A 17,471-nucleotide genomic window follows, 5' to 3' on the forward strand; every position below is an offset into this window, starting at 1 on the left:
AAGAACTTGGCAGAGCAATGGCTGTCTGCCCATCTCCCTGCAGCCTAGTCCTTTGGCAGCTGAAATTTCTGGCAGGCATGTGGAAAATACCTGTTCATCCACAGTGATGGTGAAGTGAGGGGGTGGATAAAGGAGAGAGAGGAACAAAATATCTAGAAGCAGCATGATACAATGAGGTAACATAACAGTATAAAGACCATAGGATTTGGATTCAGGCAACTTGGGTTCAAATCCCAGCTCTTCCAACATGTAAACGTGGACAAAATATTTAACCTCTGCAGTTCAGTTTCCTCAGCTATAAAATGTGGATAATATTGTCCTGCCTTACATGTAGTGAGAATTAAATTAGGATGGCACACACACAAAATGCTTCTCATGATGTTAGCATAAAAGCCTTAATACCAGTTTTTGTGAGGACTGGAAAAAGATAATACTGGGGTGATCCAGGGCTATGCCATATGACTATAGCACTTATCACCCACCCTAAATGGTATCCAGACAAGTGAATTTAAAAGCGCCAATTCCTAAAGTGGCATGTGTGGTGAGATCTGTTGTGGGGATAGGACTGTAGGCCTGGGAAAGATGGGATGATAATGCCAACGACACTTTCTCATGAATTTGTTCAAGGGGGGTAGGGGGGGAAACACCACCAAAGCTGAGTTGATCCAGCGCAGGGGGCAGAGAAGAGGCAGAAAGGCCAGGAGCCAGGCATTGCTCAAGGAAATACTGATCTGGATCAGATACGCTGACAATGCCCAGACTTATAAACCAAAGCCAATGGTCTCTAAGGTCTTTGCAGAGAAGCTACACAAAATACTATGATTTTATTAGCAACCACAGATACCATTTTTCACAACATTTTACACTTATCCTGTTTCACATGAAGGAGGACTAATTCTAATGAATTATCAAGAATATATCTTAAATAATATCTTACTGAAAAAATTAAGTTAAAATGCACTACATAATAGTGCAGACACAAAGTGCAGCTGGCAATTTAATACATGAAACGATGCTGAATCAGTAGTGTTGGGAACCCATTTGGCTTTCCGGAAGGTGATACACTTTGCTCATCTTTGGTCAGTTCCAGAGCAGGATGCAAGCTGAATGGCAAACATGAACTAAAAAGGTTAAAAGAGACCCAATCGGACCAATCTAGAGTCAGTTTTACAAGGAAATGCCAAGCCCCTTCTTTGTCACCAGTGATCTGCCACAGTTCCTACCCCCGCTGTAGTATGATCACGTGGTCAGACCTCCTCTACCATCCAGCCTCCAGGACACGTGGAACACACCTTGGACACGTTTCCTTCTGAGGGGCTGGGAGGTGCGCAGAGGAAAGGTTACTCGCCAGAGGACATGGTACCAGATGGTGGCTGTCCTGGTAAACCTGCTCCAAAACCGAAAGACCATCATCTGGGCTGTGAGGCAAGGACCACGTGGTCAGTGACAGATTTCCATTCTTACCTCTACATGAAAAAGGGCTCATATTAAAATCAACTGTGGGGAATTCCCTGGCGGTCCAGTGGCTAAGACTCGGCGTTTTCACTGCTGTGGGCCCGGGGTTCAATCCCTGGCCGGGGAACTAAGATCCCGCAAGCTGCTCGGCGCAGCCAAAAAAAAAAAAAAAAATCAACTGTGGTAAACACCCTTAGAAATGCTGTTCTCAGATATTCCCACTCCCGGTTTTAGAGGCAGCTATGGAACACACACGGCCTCCCCTGACCTTGGGGTCAGGAAGAAAGAGGCATCAGTATTCACAAAAGGAATGTGAATTCTGACCTAGGATTCTCTCAAACCTGCTTCAAGTGAAGGAAGATGGCTCGCAACTTGACTGACAGGAGCCCTACGTTGAATGTCTTCCAGGACCAACAACTCACTCATGCTGTCCCTCACCACCGTGAAGAGAATGGTTACAGCAACCCGGATTTTCTACAAATCAGACATGGCACGATGAGTGCGTGCCATGACTGACTTCTTTCCAACAGGCTCAAGTATATGTGCTCCCATGTACACCGTGGTTACACGCCAGGGCAGAACCTTTTAACAAGAGGGTCTCCAGCATATCTTTCTGAGATGCTAAGTTGATGGGGGAGAGAGACTTTGCATCATCTGGCTAGGGAAAATGTCTTTAGCCCCTCCTCCTAATTCTTGCTCTTATCCTAGAAGACTAACCATCTATCCTTATTGAGCAAGATGCTGGTCTGGGGCCCGGGCATTCTCATCAAAAGGCATCTTTGATGTTCTTGAGCTGGCGCACAGCCAGGTCTACAGGGAGGCTGAACTTGAGGCTGCTGAGGCGGCTAAGCAGGTTGAGGGCGCTCTCAAAGCCTGTGTGTGCCATGTAGCTCCAGGGCTGGTAGTGGGGCTCGATAAGCGACCCCGACTTGCAGATGAGGTTCACCCAGGACACAAGACGCTGCTCATTCAGCGCCATGCACACCAAGGCCTTCAGCTCCGAGTCTGCACTGCGCTTAAAAGGGTCGTGCTCCGTCAGCACCATGTGGATGGCTGTCAGCAGGCTCTGCTTGGGCGTCACCACAGCGCCTCCCATGACAGGCAGGGCGAAGGACTGTGAGAGCTTCCGGGCGGGGGATTCCACGTAAGCACGGCCGTTCTTAGCGTGGTAGTACTTTACAAAGAGCTCCCAGGGGTGCATGGCCTCGGGGGCCGAGGAGAAGGCCGGCAGCAGACAGGCGATGGGGGCCATGACGAGGCTCATCCCCGGTGAGGAGGCGTACAGTCCATGGGCCAGCAGGTCCCTCACGGCCACAGTCAGCTCCTTCCGCACAGCCGCGGTCAGCTCGTCCTTGCCTCCCAGAGAGAGGTCCTGGAGGCCGGCGGAGCTGATGAAGTGGTCGTGCGCCTGGTGCCTCAAGGCCAGCTGCTTCACCCTGTCTACTGACACCTCCAGCCTCTTCAGTAAGGGGGAGTAGTCCCTGTCAGCCTGGTCCCTCTGCCACAGGGTCTGCGGGATCTGGCCCGTGGCGCAACCGAACTGGCTGACAGCAAAGATCTGGAGCACTGCCAGCGCTCGCCGCATCAGGTGCAGCCCTGTCTCCCGAACTCTCTTCATGTCTTCTGCCTTTGCTGCGTAGAAAACACAACGACTCATCAGTGAGAGGCCACAGTGGTCAGAGGGACAGTCAACAAGTCACAAGCTGAGATCCAGTCTTGCTTCTGAGCCACAGCATGGGTCCCACATGAAGCCAAGAGCCACCTAGGATGTCGCTGGGCTTACTTTTTTTGGTTAGTAATAACTATTTTGAGATATGATTCACATAACACTCAACTTACCCATTAAAAGTGTATACTTCAGTGGTTTTTCGTATATTCACAGAGTTGGGCAACCATCATCCCGCAAAGAAACCGTGTACCGTTGGCATTTCCCACTCCCTACTTCTCCCCGATCCCCCAGCCTAGGCAACCCCTAATCTACTTTCCGTCTCTACAGATTTGCGCATTCTGGAAGCTGTACTTACTTCTGCTGTTTCCTGGAGGTGGTCTGCTGCCGCCAGTTCTGCAGGAGCCGTTTCCTGTCTTCCCACTGGCCTTGCACTCACAGTGTCCACTACCTGTCTGTAATGGGCTTCCTACTTCATCTGCAGTCAGAAGTTACAAAGAGGAGACATTTATTTAGCCTCTTTTTGGCAGATTTTTAAAGGAGAAATACTATTTACTAGTGCCTACCACGTGACAAGACTTTTACAAATAGTATTTCATCGTGTGGAACAGTGACTGGCATATACTAGCTGGCTCAATAAATATCTGCTGAGTGAAGGAAGCACGAATCATCATTTTATGGAGGAGGAGAGCGGGACTGAAGAGGTTAGGAACCTGCCTAACCTCATTAGTCTACGAAGGACACGAAGCCAGTAAGGGGCAGGGCTGAGATTTTAACTCTCTGGTTTTACAATCCATGTCCTTTCTACTCCACCATGCTGGCTCCCTTACCGAGTGATCAAACCTCTTACATATACATCAAGGACTGGCACCTTTAGGTGTTAGTACTCATAATACATATAATTATGATGACACCCAGCCACCCTTCTCTTTCCATCCCTCCTCTGACCTTGGATGAAGCTGATGAACATCTCGAGGTCTCGGATCTGAGTTTTCAGCTGCTCAACCAGCTGTTCTTTCACTCGGGCTGGGTTGACGATCTGAGCTACAGCTACATCCACACGCTGCCGAAGCTCCTCAGTGGAGAGTGAACTGAGGTCCTCATTCAGGTTCATGTCCAGTTTCTTTATTAACTCATCGATGATCACCTATCAAGACTACAAGCCATGAGCACACCCTTTGGAATTTTCAGGGAGAGGGTTAGGAAGAAGGAGAACCTTTACTAGTGTGCCTCCCTCCTACCCTTAAATGGAAATCAAACTTGTGAGAAAAATGGTGCAACTGCTGATCAAGGTGAGGGCACAGGCCTTTTACTTCTCTTATAGAAACAAGGACCCCTGGTTCCTCTCTGACAGAAATGGCTCCTCTCACTGCAAATTTTCTAGCAGGCCAGGTAAATTTCACTCAAGAGAACAACAGTGTGAATGATCCAAAGTGGCTGATGATCCCAAAAGCCCCATAGTTAGCTTCCCCCATGGCCTCCAAGAGAATAAATACTGATTTCCCTTAGTTTCTAGCCCTTCTCATCCCTTCTTGCCTTACTACTCTAGGCAACTAAAGGAAAAGTTCTACGAAACATCCAGGCACGTTACAGCCAAAATATCCTAGTGACAATATGAAGAACAATTTGAAAACCAGATAATGTATAACTCCAGCCCTGCCAGAAAAACAGCCACATCACAGCTCCAGAGAGACAAACGTGTAAAGGAGACTGTGTTTTGACTAGCAGATTTACCTGTCTGCCCAGGTGTTGCTTTAATAAATACAGCATTAAAGTCAGGATTCCTGGAATATTTATTGACTGGTGCTGGGGGAGAAAACTAGTTCACATCGTATGAAGTGCCCAAGTAGAACGGTTTCAATGATCAAATGAAAGAAATTATTTCTTTTATTATTATATATTACTACTATTATTAATAATAATAGCCACCAAAAAAAAAAAAAAGAGCTCAATCATCATATTAGAAAGCTTTGGCATGTGTGTTTCCATGTGTGAATAAAGACTGGTCCCAGGTAGCAGCAAAATTTCCCTTTGATATGGGCCAGCAGTGAGGCCGAGGGTGAGCAAGCTGGACAAGGCTGTCCTGTGAATGCTGGAAGGGACAAGGTAACCCGAGGCAGTGGAGGAGGTGCCTCTGGATCTGCTCACCCGCTGCCTTTCCAAGACCACCGACTGCGGCAGGGAGTCGTAACTGCCTTCCTGATAGGCAAACGTCTCCAGGTCATCGAGCTGGGTTTTGAGCTGCAGTATCAGTTCCTTCTGCTTCTCCCTTTGGGTTTCCAGATGTTCCCGTTTCTCCTGCTCACTCTAAGATGGGAAAAGATTTGGGTCGATTTCACAGGAAAAGAAAAAGTCAGGGCACATTATGAATTCTCTTAAGCCAATAATGACTAGTAAAATATAAAATGTTTCCAAGTAACCCGAATGAAATACAGAATTCATGGGACAGGTTCAAAAATGAGAATAATTATCTCATCAGGGCAATTTATTAAATGCCTGTTTTCTTTAAGAAAGTATTTGTCCTTCATTGGAAATAGGATATGAATACAATGGGGCCTTTTGTTAAGATTGCTTCCCACCCCCTCAGGTCTAGTTAAGATTGCCACAATTTATCTCAGCCAAGACAGCCTCCCTGGAATTAAACATGCCATCCTCCAGAGCCAATTACCACAGAACAAGTCCTGAATACTTGCTACAGCCAAATTTTGCGAGAGAATCTGGAGGTAAGGGTGTAGAGAGAGGCTTTATAACTCATAACCAGCTTTCTTAAGGTCCAAAGCGCCTCCAATGTATTGCAAAATCAAACACACACAGGTACCTGGGGCAGTGAAAAAAATTCAAAGCCAAGTAATAGGGGTGAGAAGGTAATTAGGTTAAAAAAAAAAAAAAAAAAGTTCGGTAAGGTTCCCTGACCAGTGACGCCTTTTCTCACTGTTGGCCACCAGGTAGTTTCTGCATTTAAATGACGAAAAACCCTTCGGAGAGGTAAGGTCTTGCCAATGTATTCTCAAAAACTGCTTCTTCCTTGCCTTTTTTGAATATCAAAAACAAAACAAAGCAGAACTAGCAAATCATTTACAGGTGTAAGGCTGCATTTTAAACTAGATGTCTATAGGATATTAAATTTAATCTTAAAATGGTACTTACCAAGGCCTCCAGAAGTAAGGTATGAGAGAGAACAAATGAAAAACAACAAATTAACTTTTTGTTTAGCTATTTAAAAAGCAATCCTCTTGCTTTAGCTTTGCTCAATATGAAAGCAAGTCTTTTCTCAGGGGATACTGCCTCTCCAAAGCTTTCCCAGTGTCCTGGTTTTTTCTTAGAACCCTGTTCTTCTCCCCCACTTAGTGAAGGCCTAGCTATTCTTTAAGAGGTTTCCTCGATTTCCCCAGGCAGAACCAATCACTTCCTCTGTATTTTGTACACACTTCTACTCTAGCTCATGTCACATTATAATGATTTGTTTAGGATTCTGTCTCCCCAAGTCTATGAACTCCTTAAGGGCAAAGGCCCTGACTACCCCCAGGGCCTAGCACTGTGTCTGGCACAGGGTAAGCTCTCAGTACACATTTGCTGTATGTTACTGAACGCAATCAGGTCCAGAAGGGCACATTCCAAATAATGAACTCTTATGGAAAAAGTTGTCTAACCAGCCCAAAGGGAAAGGACTAGGGAAACTTTGTTTTTGTTTTCATTGTATCCCATCCCAACATTATAAAGCCAAAGAAGAAAGAAACCAGCCATAGATCCTGATTCCATTTTCATGAGTGTGTCTGCTGAACACTGTTACCTGCCATGGTAATTACTGAGTATGTGATTTACTGGAGTGTGGGCAAACATGTTTACTAGGTGAGAACAACGAGCTCTGGTGCAAGGCAGGAAATAACAGAAATAATTTCCAGTATGAAGCGAGAGAAAATACTGGTTAAAAAAACAAAAAACTGGAACTGATAAGTAGTAAATCGTTTGGTTCAAACATGTCCCCACTTTGGCACCACCTGTTCATGTGTCAATAGATGCACACAAGATTACAGCTGCTTATTAGGTGTTTTGAGCGCTACAGTTTTTGTTTTGTTTTGTTTTTGTTTTTTAAGTTGTACACTGTTTCTAAAAGTAAAAACGGACAACCAAAAGAGCACCACATCCACACCAAACCTTTGGTGCTCCTCACTCCTGAACAGGGCCTGACCACAGAAATTCTTTCTATCCTACCTGTTCCTTAAAAGTCTGGCAATCTGAGGACTTGTGCAAGGAGCTGTGGGTATACGGAGAGAAGGGTGGAACAGTAAACACAGGACTGCACTGGAAACATTTCAGATTAAAATAAGCAAGTCAATATCTGCTACTGATAAGTCTCCTTGGTTAAAACCAATTTAAGTGGGAAGAAAGCCACATATGGGTTGTAACCTAAACAATAAGAAGGTGGAGGAAAAACAGCCAGTCTCTTCCAACAAGCTATCTACAACTGTGCACTTACAGAGGTTCAAAGACTGTAAGGAAACGTCCCCTGGGGCTGTCATACAAATTCTCAGCATTTAGTGTTGACTAACTGAATGAATCTTGTCACAGTTACCAAAGGGGCTTCCTTTAGAATACCTAGTTATTAAGTAGGATGGGGAAGGAGTTTTAAAATACCAGCATTAGGAAATTCACATGATTAGGACTTGTGTTTCTTACAATTACTAAGAGACCTTGCTGTTCACCAAAGCTCTCACCCAGACAAGAGTCTGAAGATTAAAGACATTCTCTAGATTCTAGGAAAGCACGGACAGGGAGTAGATCTAAATTTCCATGGATTTCAATTCACTTGCTCTTCTCTAAGCAATTTTCTCAATCTCCAGGGTCGGAGGACTCTATCAGCAAATGTGCTGAGGACTTAGGTTCTTGAGGCGACGGCAAGGTGAGTGGGAGCTGCACTGTTTCAGTTGGCTGCTCTGTTGCCCTCTGAATACTCTCCTCGCTCATCCCTCTTCTGCCTCTCACCCCATCACACCTGCATCTCTTCCCACACCTTTGGTGAACACCTCTCACCATCAGCTTCCCAGGCCTCTCTGTCCTCTTGCCTTTCAGCAGGCCCCGAACACCTGTCTGGTCTCATCTTCTGGGACACGCATAGCCACCTAGACGAGCCGGCTTCTCACCAGTGCTACCTCCGTCCGCGTTAGCATCGCCACCCACCCACCCCTCTATTCCCATATCCCTCGGGGCCCGGCCCCAGCTGTTCACCTGGTCCTCGCCCCGCAACCGTGGCCGGTCCCCCGGCATCCCGTCGCCATCATCGCTGGCGGGGTCCTCTGGGCTCCCGTAACCCAGGACGTGAGGGCAGCCGCGGAAGGCGAAGTCCTCGAGCTCGGTCAGGAGGCGCTGCTGCTCCGCCGGCGCCCCGCGCACCACCTGCCGCAGGCGGAACTGCACCTGCGCGAAATGCGAGGACAGCGCGAGCAGCGCCGAGTCCAGCCGCCGCCGCTCGGCCCGCAGCTGCCGCAGCGTCCGGCCCGGCGAGTCCGGCGGGGAGCCCGGGGCCGCTCCGGGCTCCTCGGCCGCCGCCTCTTCCGAGAACGCCGCCGCCCCGGGCCCGGCCTCTGCCACCGCCCCCACCGGCGCCCAGCGCACTGCCTCGCACGGCGGAAGAGACTCCTCTTCCTCCTCCTCTTCGTCCTTCGCCTTTGGTCCAACGGCCGCCACCCCTGTTACCGGCTCCGCAGCCGCTTTGAGAGCCGCCATGTTTCAGGAAGCACCGCCGCACGTCAGCCACGCCCCCCTACTGCCATGGCAACGGCGCGCTAGCTGGGAAACCCGGAGGAGCGGCTGGGCGGGGCCCAGACGTCACCTAGTTCAGACGTCATCCAGGGCCGGCCTTCCCTCGGGATTTAATTCTGGCCAGTGGGTTTTTTTTTTTTTTACTGAGCGCCTGCTGTGTGTCGGGCACTGAGTGTACTAAGCATTGGAGAAACAGGTGAATGAAGCCGGGACAAGTCCTTCCGTGTGTATCGACCTCTAATCCTTGCCCTGGTCCGGCGGGCGGGTCGTCTATTCCTAACGTGTGTATTTCTGGAGACCCCAAGACGTGAAGGGCTGCAGGGACTATGCTCTCCCAGAGTCTCTTCGGAGTGCGGATCCCTTGGCTTAGGCCACGTTCCCCGTTCCTCTAAACCCTTTCCCCAACCATGTAAGGAGAGGCAGCTGTTGGGGGAGTTCCCAGGATCTAAAGATAGCGGCCCCTGCCTCGGATTCCAAACGCCTCGGGGCAGCGGGAGCTGCCATGGCACGGTAAGTGCTTCTGGCCGCCTCTTTCACTAGAGATTCCTTTCCCCACGTTTTCTGGGCGCTCCAGGTTCTGCGAGGTCCCATGGGAACCCCGGACCCCAGGTCTCTGTACCCTTGGGGTGGTGAGGGGAAGTGTGACCTGAATGTTCTCCATAACTCCCTACCTCTCTACTCTCGCACTTTCGGTTCTCCTCAGGTTCAGGTTCAGGTTCATCTTCACCGCACACCCCAGTCTCGTCCCTCCCCTTCCACCCCCTTCTGTCTTATTTAGCTCCGCTTTGACCGTGCTATAGCATAAAACGTCCCTGTATTTTCCCCGACCTTTCCCAAATGCCCTCAGTCTTCCCTCTCGCACCCCTATGAAGCCCCACCTCAACTCCTCTTCAGGCAGCATGCTCGGACCTTGTGGTACGACAGGCCCAAATATGTGTTCATGGAGTTTTGTGTTGAGGACAGCACCGATGTCCACGTGCTCATCGAAGACCACCGCATTGTGTTCAGGTAATCCCCTCCCCCTCCCCCACCGCCAGGGCCTGGCTTCTTGGGAACCTTTCCCTTCTCCTAATGCCCCCACACTCCACACTCAGCCTCCTCGTCTCCTTAGCTGCATTGTCTCCTCAGCTGCAAGAATGCCGATGGAGTGGAGTTTTATAATGAGATTGAGTTCTATGCCAAGGTGAACTGCAAGGTAAGGGTGGGGTGGGGCAGTAAGGGCTGGATGGGAAGGCTGCTTGGGAAATGGAGATTCATTCTAAACCTCAGACCCTAAGAATGATGCTCTCTATCTGGCAGGACTCCCAGGATAAGCGCTTTGGCCGCTCCATTACTTGCTTTGTGAGGAAATGGAAGGAGAAGGTGGCCTGGCCCCGACTCACTAAGGAGGATATCAAGGTGGGTGTGCAGGAAGTGGCCGCTTTTTCTCCTGTGCTCTCTATCTGTGTACCCAGATAGGCAAGTTAGGTCTGGGACTCACCCTTGGCTCCTTTCCCATCAACATTCAGTTACTCACCAGGTCCTGCCTATTTGACCTCCTAAATAGAATCCATGATTTAATCTCTTCCTAATTCAGGCCTTATCCATTACTGGGTGAGGTTTGTTGCATATTTTCAGCACCACCCTCAATCCATCCTCTGCATTCCTCGCAGGATGGTCTGTTTAAAACACACATTTGACCCTGTCACTTTTCCTCTTAAGACCCTCCAGTGGCTTCTTTTCCCCTAAAAGTTGAAAATTGGCTGCATGCTGGCTGGACCTGCCTCTCAAATTTGTTTTAGCAGTCTTCAAAGTGTTAAAAAAATTATTTTGATGGGCTACTGACATTTAAAAATGTGGAGATTTCAGACATCCCTGATGGTTCAGTGGTTAAAAATCCACCTGCCAATGCAGAGGACACAGGTTGGAGCCCTGGTCCTGGAAGATCCCACATGCCGTGGAGCAACTAAGCCTGTGCGCCACGACTACTGAGCCTGTGCTCTAGAGACCGCGAGCCACAACTACGGAGCCCACGTGCCACAACTACTGAAGCCTAGAGCCCGTGCACCGCAATGAAGAGTAGCCCCCGCTTGCCACAACTAGAGAAAGCCTGTGCGCAGCAACAAAGACCCAAGGCAGCCATTAATTAATTAATTAATTAATTAATTAATTAATTTTTAAAAAATGTGGAGATTTCACCTTTCAGCCGGAACCGCCATTTTCCAGTAACTCACCAAAATGACCAACACAAAGGGAAAGAGGAGGACACCCACTATATGTTCTCTAGGCCTTTTAAAAAACTTGGAGTTGTTCCTTCCATGCGAATCTACAAGAAAGATGGTATTGTAGATATCAAGCAAATGGGCTCTGTTCAAAAAGGAATGCCCCACAAATGTTACCATGGCAAAATTGCAAGTCTACAACATTACCCAGCATGCTGTTGGCATCGCTGTAAACAAACAAGTTAAGGGCAAGATTATTGCCAAGAGAATTAATGTGCATATTGAGCATATTAAGCACTCTGAGAGCAGAGATAGTTTCCTGAAATGTGTGAAGGAAAATGATCAGAAAAAGAAGGAAGCCAAAGAGAAAGGTATTTGGGTTCAGCTGAAGCACCAGCCTGCTCCACCCAGAGAAGCACACTTCTTGAGAACCAATGGAAAGGAGCCTGAACTGTTGGAACCCATTCCCTATGAATTCATGGCATGATAGCTATAAAGAAAATAAAAGATCTAGATTGTAAAAATAAATAAATAAATACATAAATAAAAATTAAAAAAATAAAAACGTAGAGATTTCAGCTAAAAATCCAGATTCTCAGCTTCTCTTGGAAACTGGAGACTCTGGCCACACCAGTCTAAATTCCCAAATGCCTAGAGTTGGAGCTTGAAATGGAGCATACATTCCACTTCACTTCACTCCTTTTCGTTATATCCCTGACACTCTCAGGCATTTGAACTTGTAGCTTTTGCCATTTGGGTTAGAGTCTAAGCACCTGTATAGCATGGCATATAAGCTGATGACTTGGCTGTTCTTTCCTTCTGCAGCCTCACACCCCTTTACTCTCTGCCTCAAATGTCACATTCCAGCCACAGCAAACTGCTTGCAGCTGTCTTCCACACACCAGGCTATTGTGCACGTCAATATCTTTGCTCAAGCTATGCCTTCTTCCTGGAAAGTCTCCATCACCACTACCTTTGCCCACCTAACCCCTGCTTATCCTTCAAGGCCCTGCTACTCCAAGAAGGCTGGCTTCCTAAAATATCCCCTACAGAACCCACCGTCATACTTTCCACACTGTATTATAATGATTTATTTACATTTCCCTTCCCTACTTGCTTCTTTTTTTAAAAAATAAATTTATTTATTTATTTATTTATTTATTTTTGGCTGCATTGGGTCTTCATTGCTGCGCGCGGGCTTTCTCTAGTTGTGGTGAGCTGTGGCCGCTCTTCGTTGCGGTGTGCGGGCTTCTCATTGCAGTGGCTTCTCTTGTTGCAGAGCACAGGCTCTAGGCGCGCAGGCTTCAGTAGTTGTGGCACTCGGGCTTAGCTGCTCCGTGGCATGTGGGATCTTCCCGGACCAGGGCTCGAACCCGTGTCCCCTGCACTGGCAGGCAGATTCTTAACCAGTGCACCACCAGGGAAGTCCCCTACTTGCTTCTTGATGGCTGGGACTGTGTAGTGAACATTTTAAAAATCCCAGTGCCAACCACAGTATGTGTTCAATAAATACCTGTTAAATGAACGAGTAAATAATTTCTTTCCTTGTCTAAATGTGGGAACTTGGAATATGGGCCTCAAAGGGTTGTCTCTGATTCCAGGGAATGCTGCTTGACTCCTAGGATGCTTTATGATACAGTTATCTTTCTAGATGTGTTATCTTTCTAGTCAGTTGGCTCCTGGAGGACAGAGTTTCTATGTTTTCCATCCCCTACAATGCCTGGCATTGTGCTTGGCACTTAGTAAGTTCTTGGTAAATCTTTGCTGCTGCTGCTGCTGATGACGTGGCAGCCTGGAGGGGGGTTAACTAAAGGGGTGCTGTTGGGAAGACGATACCCCCATTGACCCTCTTTTCCCCAAGCATGCTCCCACACACATACCCACACTCATCTATGCACTTCTGCTGCTGCCTTCCTGCCCTGTGACTCTCTGTGCTTTCCTCCTGCAGCCAGTGTGGTTGTGTGTGGATTTTGATAACTGGAGAGACTGGGAAGGGGATGAAGAAGTGGAGCTGGCTCAGGTGGACCATTACGCAGAGGTAATGCCGTTTTCTGCCTATCTCAATCATTCTCTGTGACTCTCTGCACACATTGCTCTGGAGGATTGTCGTCAGGGCTAGGCAGAGGGATATGATCTCCCCAGGCAGGTTGCTCAATGGTGTGATAGGCTTTATGTTTTGTGCAATGTTTATTTAGTAGGGATGACAGAAGTGAATATTCTGTTAGTGAAATTGTATACATAGATTCATTCACTGTTTAGAGTAGAGCCTGTCTTCCGAACAAGTTTGGCAAAAGCTTTCCCTACTTTTCTGTAATTCTTGTTCTCTCTTCTATTTTCTTTGTGTATGTGTGTGTGTTTTTCCTGAGCCAGATAGCTTCATGGGAAGCTCAAACTACGCAGTATAAAAATTCACATCACAAAATAAATCACCCATCCCCAATAAATTGCACCGTGCTATACGATATTTGGTTTCCGAATTTCAGCTATTTATTCAAGTTGCAAAAACACTAATAGTAACCCGGATTAGTAAGGAGGTGTGTGTGTCTAAATTTCCTTTTAAAAAGGGGGTCAATTTCATATACACACTGCTATAATTAAAATAGATAACCAACAAGGACTTACCGTATAGCACAGGGAACTCTGCTCAATATTCTGTAATAACTTAAATGGGAAAAGAACTTGAAAAAGAATAGATGCATGTATAGGTATAACTGAATCACTTTGCTGTACACCTGAAACTAACACAACATTGTTAATCAACTGTACTACAATATAAAATAAAATTTTTTAAAAAGGGGGGTATCAATTTACTTTTCTCCAGTTCATTCCAGTGATGTATTAGGGGCTTTAAAGCTGGGGCAGTTGTTTGCCTGGGACCATTTTCCTGTGGTCCGTCGATATGCAGGTTGCTCTTCCTTTGCCCCTCTTCTCTCTTGTGACTACTTTTCTCTTCCCACCAGCTTTTGGAGAAGGTCAGCACCAAGAGACCTCCCCCTGCAATGGACGACCTGGATGTAAGTAAAGCCTGCTCCTTAACCTTTCCCTTTCCTTTTAGCCCTTAAAAATAAGATACTAGAAAGCTCCTGTCCCAGTCTCTAGCACATAGTGGTTCTCAGTGCATGTTAGCCAAATCTGAATTTGACACAGGAGGTCAAATGTTCTTCTTCATGCTCTAGAAAACCCCAGTAAGACCCTTGTCCCTTCCATCTCCCGTTCTGCTTCTCCAATCTAGGGCAGACCTGGTCCTGTTGATTATCTTTATAGCTGTGAGGACCAGTAGCATTCACTGAAATTCTGGCATTAAATGATGCATGGCACAGTGCTGTTTACTGAGTACAAGTGTCTTATTTTATCATACAAAATTTAAATCCTTCCGTGTTAGGCTCCCAAGAAGTTGTGTGATTCAGAAAATTACCAAAGAAAACCTGGAGAGCTGGAGGGAGTGAGCAGCATTTGTGAACATAAATGTCCACTCTTTGCAGACTCTACAGGTGCTTTTGTCTTTTTTTTTCCCCCAGGATGATTCTGACAGTGCGGACGCAACAAGTAATTAACTTTCTGTGACAGCAGAGCTGGGGAGGAAGCTGTGGCTATCTTCCAGTCACTCTAACAAGCTAGGGCCTGGGTCTTTCTCAGCTCTTTGGCTGTGCGCCAGGGTCCTCTGGGATCTCCAAACTTTCCTAGAAGCTCTTTATTAAGGGTCCTCCTTCATGCTTTATTTCTATTTCCTAGGCACTTGACTATGGCTGCTGCGTCAGATGACAGGATAGGAGAGGAGTAGACAGGTGGGGCTTCTGACTTCCTACCAGTTGGCTGTAATCTTTGTGTTTGGGCCACTCATCAGGGCTTTCTGGAGTATTTGAGCCTCTGTGTGTGTATATGTGTAAGAGCAAAAGCCATAGAAGCAGCATATAGATTATAATAAATCTGTAGGAACTGTTCTGTGTCTCTTTCCTTTTTGTACTTCTTCCTCCTAGAGGCAAGCCTCTTCCTGTCTATAGCTCCTCTCCAGTGGAGAGGTGGGTGTCAGAGATCCTGGCCCTTACTGTCAAGATTGGAAGAAGAAAGATGTTGGGAGCAGACTTGTAACCAAGCTGGGGAACTCTCCCATGCCCAGATCTTCAGAGCAGAAACCAGCCTTTCACTGTATAGCTAATACTGCCACCTCTAGAACCAGCCAGAAACTCACCTTAGCTTCCTGCATACTCCAGAAATATCTTTACATGTTTTTTTGCACTTAAAAAGCAGTTAGGCCATTTATTGGCACTAGGAGAGCATTCCTTTAAATATCTTTACACTTTTAAAGCTAATTGTTACATTAGTTAATGCCTATGTCTGTTTACTACTCTATTCATCAGCTACCTCATTCATCCACAAACATTTTCTGAGGGCCCAGTGTGTACTTAAACTGTGACTTAAACAAAATGCAATACTCAGGCTTTGCCCTTGAATTCATGGTAAAGTACTGAGATTTGTTAAAAAAAATTAAAATCTAAAGTTTATTTCAGTAATATATGGACATAGTTTAAAAAATTAAATAGTATAGAAGGGTGTAAAATTTAAAGTAGAATTTGCACTCCCTCAGTAGCTGTAACCACTGTTAACAGTTTCTTCAATAAATTTATATATTTATGTCTATATTTTTATATCTATATATTATACCTGTTATAAATTCCATAATACCTATAATTTATATTATATAATTATATAGTTATATATAAAACATACAACATATCTGGAACATAAACATACACAATATCATGTATTGTTTATATACAGTACAATATATCAATATATTAAAATTTAACACATAGGCAAATGCAATGCGTCTGTGTGTACACAATGGGAATCATACTATTAATATACATCTCGTACCCTGCTTTTTTTCACTTAATATGTATTGGAGCTCTTTCTAAATCAGTATACATAGATCTGACTCTTCTTTATGGCTACATGGTATTCAGTTGAATATATTTTCCATAATTTAACTGGTTCCTTATCAAGGGATATTTAGGTTGTTGTTAGTCTTTTTCAGTTTTCAAACAAGGCTGCAAGGAACAGTTTAAAAAGTAGATCCTTACATATTTGGCAAGAATATCTGTAGGGTAAATTTCTTTTTTTTTTTTTCCGGGCCACACCACGTGGCTGGCAGGATCTTAGTTCCCCAACCAGGGACTGAACCTGGGCCCTGGCAGTGGAAGCACCAAGTCCTAACTGCTGGACCACCAGGGAATTCCTATAGGGTAAATTTCTAGAAGTAGAATTGCTAGGTCAAAGAGCAGATAAACATTTTGAAAGCTGTTGCCAAGTTGCTTTTAGATGAAATCATACCAATTTTCACTTCCACCAAGAGTGCTCCATTCTCCAAAACCTTTTAGATATTTGCCAAGATAAAATTATACTTGGTTTAATTTGCTTCATTTTTTTTCTTTCTGGCCACGACGAGGGACTTGAGGGATCTTGGTTCCCCAACCAGGGACTGAACCCGGGCCCTCAGCAGTGAGAATACAGAATCCTAACCACTGGACCGCCAGGGAATTCCCTGGTTTAATTTGCTTTAAATTATGAGATTGCTCATTGTTTATTAGTGATTAATATTTCCTTTAATGTGCTCTGTCCATGTCTTTTGCCCATTTTGATATTGACATTAGTTCTTAAACTTAAAAAATAACATAATGCAAATCTGTATTTGTATCGTGCTTTACAATTTACTAAGTATTTTAATATCATCTCATTAAAAATTTTGAACTTCATATCAACCTTGTAAAATAATTAAGTCTTCTCTTAATGTGCTCAAACAGGTCACAATAAGTGGCAAAGCTGGGACTTGAACTTGTATAGCATATGTCCCCTTGCCCACAATTCTGAAAACCGAAAATTTCTAAAAACTGACTTAAAAAAAAACAATTAACACCAAAACTCATCCGGCAGCAAAACATGACCTAAAATGATGTGAGGCTATTTATAGTCTTTGTTTATTCCATTTAGCGTATTTATTTCTCAGCATAAATATTAATACGTTTGATCACACGGAGTTGCTCCAGAGTTCCAAATGGAACACTTTACGTAACACATGGGTATGGTCTGCATAACTGCCTAAAATCAGAAAAACCCTAAATTCTGAAACATCTGGGAACTTCAAGCTTTTTATTACTTGATTTAAAAGAACAGAAAGTTAATCTTAACTTTTAATCCATTTAACGTTTTAAGGCACCGATTGCAGTTGAACTTCTGTTAACTTCTGTTAACCTCTTTATTTGCACTGTCCAATCCCATAGCAATGGTCACACGTGATTATTGAGTACTTGAAATGTTGCTAGGCCGAACTGAGATGTGCTGTAAGTGTAAAATACATACCAGGTTTCGAAAATCTTGTACAGGGGGAAAAA

General features: G+C 45.5%; 2 protein-coding genes and 1 pseudogene across 3 annotated transcripts; 2 read left to right on the forward strand and 1 right to left on the reverse strand.

Moving 5' to 3' along the window:
- Positions 1 to 886: 886 nt before the first annotated feature.
- On the reverse strand, positions 887 to 8,869 carry RUNDC1 (RUN domain containing 1). The gene is made up of 5 exons (XM_061175849.1): positions 8,348 to 8,869; positions 5,270 to 5,428; positions 4,070 to 4,268; positions 3,480 to 3,599; positions 887 to 3,087 (listed from the first exon to the last, which is right to left on the reverse strand). The coding sequence occupies exons 1-5, from the start codon at positions 8,843 to 8,845 to the stop codon at positions 2,222 to 2,224; spliced, it is 1,842 nt and encodes a 613-aa protein (XP_061031832.1). The 5' UTR covers positions 8,846 to 8,869; the 3' UTR covers positions 887 to 2,221.
- Positions 8,870 to 9,049: 180 nt separating this feature from the next.
- On the forward strand, positions 9,050 to 15,023 carry PTGES3L (prostaglandin E synthase 3 like). 2 transcript variants are annotated; one of them, XM_061175893.1, is made up of 8 exons: positions 9,050 to 9,391; positions 9,776 to 9,889; positions 10,010 to 10,076; positions 10,181 to 10,279; positions 13,031 to 13,120; positions 14,043 to 14,096; positions 14,601 to 14,628; positions 14,815 to 15,023. In XM_061175893.1, exons 1-8 carry the CDS (start codon positions 9,384 to 9,386, stop codon positions 14,820 to 14,822), a joined length of 468 nt encoding a protein of 155 aa, XP_061031876.1. In that variant the 5' UTR covers positions 9,050 to 9,383; the 3' UTR covers positions 14,823 to 15,023. The 2 variants fall into 2 exon arrangements, with proteins under 2 accessions (XP_061031876.1, XP_061031875.1); XM_061175892.1 differs by having other exon boundaries at positions 14,601 to 15,023.
- LOC133080044 (large ribosomal subunit protein eL21-like) lies at positions 11,099 to 11,569 on the forward strand (annotated as a pseudogene).
- Positions 15,024 to 17,471: the final 2,448 nt, after the last annotated feature.

The sequence above is a fragment of the Eubalaena glacialis genome, chromosome 19, assembly GCF_028564815.1.
Source record: "Eubalaena glacialis isolate mEubGla1 chromosome 19, mEubGla1.1.hap2.+ XY, whole genome shotgun sequence".
Classification (NCBI taxonomy): Eukaryota; Metazoa; Chordata; class Mammalia; order Artiodactyla; family Balaenidae; genus Eubalaena; species Eubalaena glacialis.